General features: G+C 44.0%; 1 protein-coding gene across 1 annotated transcript; it reads right to left on the bottom strand.

Annotated features, from left to right (window-relative positions):
• Nucleotides 1–905: 905 nt before the first annotated feature.
• LOC116258363 (formin-like protein 16) lies at nt 906–4790 on the bottom strand. Its single transcript, XM_031635486.2, has 2 exons — nt 3028–4790; nt 906–2427 (listed from the first exon to the last, which is right to left on the bottom strand). The coding sequence occupies exons 1-2, from the start codon at nt 4560–4562 to the stop codon at nt 1134–1136; spliced, it is 2829 nt and encodes a 942-aa protein (XP_031491346.1). The 5' UTR covers nt 4563–4790; the 3' UTR covers nt 906–1133.
• Nucleotides 4791–6541: the final 1751 nt, after the last annotated feature.

Genomic DNA, 6541 nt, shown 5'->3' with positions numbered 1-6541 from the left:
ACCACACTAGTCCTCCCTATAGATAGGAGTGCTGGCCATTGTGTAATGCATGAAATCTAGCAAGTTGAGTGATGTTGTGTGCTCACTTCATGAGCTGTTTTTTCAAGTGTGTACTCAAGTGCAAGGGCGTTAAGTGTTTGGGTTTTAGCTTACTATGTGAGTTAGTTGATGTGAGTTCTTATAGCCCTTCCAGTTTCATTTTAACAAGTAATAGAAGTGTATTATTTAAAGTTTCATTGGTACATACTTTACATCATTCCTTAGTTAAGCTCACTTTGTGAAATTAATTGGCTTGGTTAACAAGTTTTTATTAAGTCAACTTTGTCAAGTTTATTATTGAAAATTATTTTGGACATTCGAGACTCTAACGGTTTTTCTCTGCATAAATTATTTCGGTTTGAATCTAAATTATATCTAGGGCCCACATTTTCGCCTACATGATCTACGGTATTTAATTTCACACCCTCGTTTACTTTCCCTCTTACAACTTGCTTATCACCTGCGATGGTTCATCTTACATTTGTTAAATCAGATTGAATGCAGTAAGTAGTAATTAACTTAAAAATGTATTATTTTCGGATTAATAGTTAATGATCACAAAATGACGACTTAATTAATGCAGTTTCTGCTAGTGCACATCATCAGATCTTCAATTACTTAAGAAGTGCTATATATATTTTTTGATCAGTGGCAGAATAAGTGTTAGCATATACCTTCGTTCCCAAATATATTTATTAATTTATTCCATAAACAATATGGTCATATATGCTAGCGGAAGGAATTAAAATACTGTCATTGTTTATAACCCAGTTTTAGTTATATATCACTGGAAATTAATTGAATGGGGTTCTATATTTCAATGTAGAGCTGTCATTCATACTAATTCAAATTAAGAAGATCAAAACTGTACCAACCCCAACGCTAAGCATCATACATGATCTTGGAGTTCTATATATCAACATAACATTAAAAAAAGGTAAGAAGCAATTCACTAAAGCAATTACTGGCTTCAATCTTTCCCTTGTAATGCAAGGGTTGCCCTATTTACAGATTAAAAAAATGGAGGTGTACCCCTGCCTCTCTTGTTTTCCCCAACAAAAATGAAATAAATGCCGACTCGAAATGATATACTGTCAGTCGTCTTCAAAATCATCGTCTGAATCTGTTGAAGTTCTTAAATTGTCTGTCAAGAAATGCGCCGGCAAGTTCGCGAACCTCGTCGGAGTCCTTTCTAGTCGGCCGCCGGGCGGCGAAGCCGTCCCAGTACTCTTCTTCTTCTGTAAGCCCCTTCCTATCTCAGCACACACCTGATCAACCATGTTCAGGAAATCCTTAACTATAACAAACAACTGCAACAAGTTCTCAGTCCGACCCTTCGACGCACTGGCATGGTAGTATTCCGTCGTCTTCTTGACAGACTGCAAGACCCTCTTCTGTTCTTCCTTCATCTCCTTCATCTCAGCCTCTGCGGCCTCCACAAACCTCATCATCTCCTCCTTGAATTCACCACCATCACCACCCAAACTCCACACGAACTTCTTGATCACACCCATTTGAGCTCCGAGTCTGTCGCAGCAACCAGAGATGAACTCATAATCGATTCCGGCAGCGCTTTTGACATTGGCAAGGTCATTACTAAGCCCACTGACTACTGGCAATCCGAGCTTCAAGTGCTCGTTCTCCCTTTCCTCCTTACTGCTAGCGCCAGTGACCAGGACGCTTTGATTCCGGTTGGCGACGCATCGTCTTCCTTCGTAACGGATAACTTCTTGCACCACAAAGTACAGAAGCGTGGTCTTGCCGTCCGTGCTCTTCACGTCGGCGAGCTTACGCAGTGTCACGAGATTAAAAGCCTGAGCGTTCCCCCGCTCCGTGCCGGCGTTCATTCGATTTCCTGCCTTCAACACGACCTCAAGCAGTTTGAAGAATAGGTCACAGTTCCTCAACTCTCTGCTAGCGAGCTCCAGTGTCTGGAGGCTCTTCTTGAGAGTGAGGATCTCCGGTTCGTAGTTTGATCGGAAATGCATTGCCTCAACCCGCCGGAATGCTGTCGGCACGGCAGTGAGGAGGTGGTAGAGAAAGGATTCGGCGTCTGCTAGCTGGGCTGCGTCGCTGGCAGGGTGGTTTCGGATGGCGGACTGCTCCTCCAGGGTGGGTGCGATTCCGGCTAGCTTCTCAAGTGTCTCGCCGGAAAGGCCTTTGCCTTGGAGGAGTGAGTCCATGATTGCTTGGCGGGATGCGCCCAAGGAGCGCAGGACTATGGCTATGTTCTGTGACTTGCGTGGGTCAAGTATGAAGGTTGATTGAGGGCCTTGGCTGGCAGGTGGGTTAGGTTTGGAGGACAAGGTGGGCGCGGTCGTCGGCGCCGCCGCCTTTGTGGTGGTGTCTTTGTAGCCAAACAGAGCTTCCATTAATTCATCGTCAAAGCTGCAATAGGAGAATATGTCCAATGAGTATTTGAAATGTGTTTGAAGGACAGTTGAAATTGACACTTAAAAAAGCTTTTCCGAACGCGAGAAAAACGTTAACAAAAATAAGCAAAGCCAAAAATTTCCATTTTGTCCCGTGGAATGGGAATTAGGGTTTTTTCAGGTCATTAAAGTAATCTAGGGCCCCCAAACATGTTCATTTGTTTATCATGTTGAATCAGTCAAGGTGGTAGATATGGCTAAAATAATCGATGAAAAGGACCGGCGACCTAACTGGAATGAAGTTGACGAATTGTATAGCGGCTGACTTCTCTGCTCAAGTTTATATTCAAAGATTCCATAATTGTTCAATAGCAAATTCCAAAATTTTTCTATGATGTAATGAAACAGAAAACAAAATTACTTTTTATTTTCCCTGGTTTGATGTTCTTTATAATCCAACCATTATTATTACCGTTAACTTAGTAACCATGTCTTGTCTTGGAGGGCTGATTGACCAAAGAGGCAATGAGACTGGCTTTCTTAAAAGGTCATCTAACAACGATAGGTAGAGAAATAACTTAAAAAAAGGAGGTCCACGAGGAAGGTTGAGGGGTACCTGAAGGAGCCGTCCCGTAGATTGTCCCACACCATGGAATGGTCGGCGTTGGCCGGAACCTTCTCCCAGTGCAATGGCTTCAACTTAGCCAGTGGCGCCGATTCATGCTCCGGCGAGCTTCCCGGCAACACCGATGAAGACGGCGCTCCTTCTCCCTTTACCTTGGCCGCCGGCTTGGGCTTCACAAGGGCGCCTCCCGGTGGTCCTTTTCCTGGCGGTGGAGGTACTGGCGGAGCCTTTCCAGGAGCGGGAGGAGGAGGTGGGGGAGGAGTCGAACTCTTCTTGGCACCTGGTGGAGGTGGTGGCGCCGTTGGAATTGGATTTGCCATTGGCGGAGGTGGTGGCGCCGTTGGAATTGGATTTGCCATTGGCGGAGGTGGCGGCGGGGACCGAGTTGGTGGCGGTGGTGTTAGTATCGGAGCCTGACCAGGAGGAGGGGGAGGAGGGGGCGGAGATGGAGTTGCCGCCGCTGGCCGAGGTGGCGGCGGTGGTGAGACTGTCGGAGCCTTACTAGGAGGAGGAACCGATCTGTACTTGGCACCTGGTGGATGTGGGAGTGATGGGGCTGGAAGTGGACTTGTCAGTGGCGGAGGTGGTGTCGGCGGTGATACTGTCGAAGCCTTACCAGAAGGAGGAGGGGGAGCCGGACTCCTCCTGGCACCCGGTGGAGGCGGAAGTGGTGGCCCTGGAATCGGATTTGTCGGGGGCAGAGGTGGTGGAGGACGTGATGCTTCTGAATTCCCGTCCGGCTTTAACGTAACAGCGAAATTAACATCCATTATTGGCTTCAGAACAGAACAGGGAAGAGGCGGAAGAAGATCAGATGAATTTGATCTCTTGGCACGGCCTGGTGGAAGTGGGAGTGGTGGCGCCGGAACTAGATTTGTTTGTGGTCGTGATGGCGGCGGACGTGACGATGGCAACGATGGGGAAGCCGAACTTGCCTCCACTATGATCGTCGGAACCAAATTCAAGTCCATTTTCGACTTGGGAGCCGAATTGGGGGCGCTTACCAGCAACGGTGCTGGGTTCGCCGCCGGCATCAGCGCGGGATCCATCTCATACTCCGTGACTTCGTCCTCTCTAGTCTGGTGGGATAGGAAAACCGGAGAAGTCGAAGAGAGGGATCCCGGCGTTCGGAGGGGAACCACCTGGGTAGCCCTCTCACTCTTTGCGTTGTTCTGGACTCTAAGCTGACGCCAGTAGAGAATATCGAGTCCGCTTTCATCGACGACCAGGCTCCTCTGCGCAGACCGGGGACGTCTGAAGGAGTCGCGCCTGGTGAAGGAGAACAGAGGGGACTGGCTACTCTGCAGCCCGCGAGTCTGGCCAAGCCAGGCGGCGAGCTCGCGGAGGAGACAGAGGAGGATGAGGTAGAGGACGACGGCGGCGACGATGGAGCCCAGAACGGCCGTGATCACCAGGGCGCTCTTGTGATCAGATGCCGATAAGGAAGGATAAGCGGGAGAAGAAGAGGACGTACTGAGAGAGATCATGAGGGAGAAGTGAACCAGGAGGCAGAGAATTGCAGCCATGTAAGAGATGGGGATCCCCTTTCAGACCTTCGCTGTAATGCTTCGTAAATTTTGGAAGGCTTTTTTCTTTTTCTTCTGTTAATTTATCTTCAACTGCCTGGAACGCTGAATATTATAAGAGTTTGCCGCCATTAATGTAACGTGTGGTGTTGTAATGGAAGAAAGAGGCAGCCACAGAGTCCAGCAGGGCTTGACTCCTTCAAGATGGCAATTGAAAACAGGCCTTTATATATGCAAACAAACAGATTATTTAACGTGACTTTGACTTGATCCAAATAGTAGTTATCGTTACGTAGGTCAAGTCCTTTGGCGTCATATGAGCTGCTAATGCTTTTGCTTATCTAGAAAGTTCATTTGATTAAACATTAAACTTTCGATTTTAACACTTTTTCTATTAAAATAAAGAGAACGTAATATCTATCTACAAAGATAGATTAGTTAGGGAAGCATGCAAAATCAGAGATATAATTTTTTTTTAACATATTAATAGCACCCGGTGCATCATCATAATTATGAATCCTCTCCAAAATTATAGTGTTCTCAACTCCACAATTTCAACCTTATAAGTAAGCCTAAGCATCGGGCCAGGCCACCGTCGGTACCTGGTTCGATTTGGTTCGAGCCTGGAAAAAGGCATCGGCTTAGCTCAGGTGAACCCGATAATTTTTTAAATATTTATTTTATTAATTACATATAATATTTTCTTATGATTAATTATATTTATATATTATTTTTTATTAAAAATATATTTGTTAATTTAATTGGGTTGGCCCAAGCCAAGTTCGAGCTTGGGTTTTAATGGTCAGGTCGGGCCTGAGCCTAGGTTTCGGGAGTCAGACCGGACCAGCCCGATGCCCATGCTTACTCATAAGGGAACCTTTTTTCTCCTAAAAATTTTGTCGTTGCATCCCGAGAAAATGACTTTTAAGCTACTCAATAGCAGTTGAAGACCATGAAGGTAAGGGGAATAAGGACCTAGTGGGTTGTCAATTTCATGATCACCCAAAGAAAAAGAAGAGGAAGCCGCCACCTTAATAACATAATAGCATGACAACATATTGGTTGGTGTGGCAGTTGCCCTCACTAGCCCCACAATTTTTTAATTCTCATACAGGTGCCTTCAAATATTTGCTTATTTACACATGTTGGTGCTTCATAAAAAGAAAATAAGTTTCTTAAATACTGTATCTTTTTCAAAAATTTGTGGCTTGTCCACTGAGAATTACATAATACCATAAAATTTTCTGTCGCTAAACTGTTTATTTGTTTAATGTTGAGCTTTCCTTTTCAGGTACTCAATGGGGTCGAATGTTTATGATATGTTTACTTGTTTGGATATGAAGTTCTATAAAGAAAATTTTAAACTATATGTGAATCCAAATCCTAATTTTGAATCTAATTCGAATCCAACTTTTATTCACAACCAAATTTGAATCTGACAGTTAATATTTTAAATATATAACTTGTAAATCCAAAATTGTACCATGGCATGTTAAGAGCAAGCATTCGAAACGAAAGAACGTTGGACGTATGGTACTTGTTTAGAATTAAATCGGAACTCAAATATGATTAGAAATCTATTTAATACCAGGTATGAATCCAACGGATCCCATTTGTTAAATCCATATGATCTCATAATCGCATGTTAAGATTTTCTTTTTCCACATCCGACTTTTCTGAAGCAGTTTGGTTGGATATCGAATCTAATAGGCTTCCATCGGAACTTCAAGAATTCTTAGGGGTGTTTAATTACTTTGGATTTGAAATCCATAAATCTAAGTGACATGCTTTTGCTAATATGGATACATAGTAAAGTTCATGTTCATCAAACTAAGATATTTATTTTACTTCTTTACATTAAGAAAATGTTGGATTTAAGATCAGAGTAGGGAGGGCCTGATTTGATTTTAAATTCACAGTTCTCAAATATGAGACTACCAAAAAGCATTCTAAGAGAAAGACATTTTATTTTATGAGTG

This window comes from Nymphaea colorata, chromosome 8 (assembly GCF_008831285.2).
Source record: "Nymphaea colorata isolate Beijing-Zhang1983 chromosome 8, ASM883128v2, whole genome shotgun sequence".
Classification (NCBI taxonomy): Eukaryota; Viridiplantae; Streptophyta; class Magnoliopsida; order Nymphaeales; family Nymphaeaceae; genus Nymphaea; species Nymphaea colorata.
The sequence above is the reverse complement of the archived record's forward strand: the minus strand, read 5'-3'. Positions and strand labels throughout refer to the sequence as shown.

Coding starts and splice junctions, on each gene's coding strand:
- LOC116258363 (XM_031635486.2), bottom strand. CDS start 4,562: ATGGCTGCAATTCTCTGCCTCCTGGTTCACTTCTCCCTCATGATCTCT. Junction 2,428..3,027: donor CTACGGGACGGCTCCTTCAG/GTACCCCTCAAC, acceptor CTCCTATTGCAG/CTTTGACGATGAATTAATGG.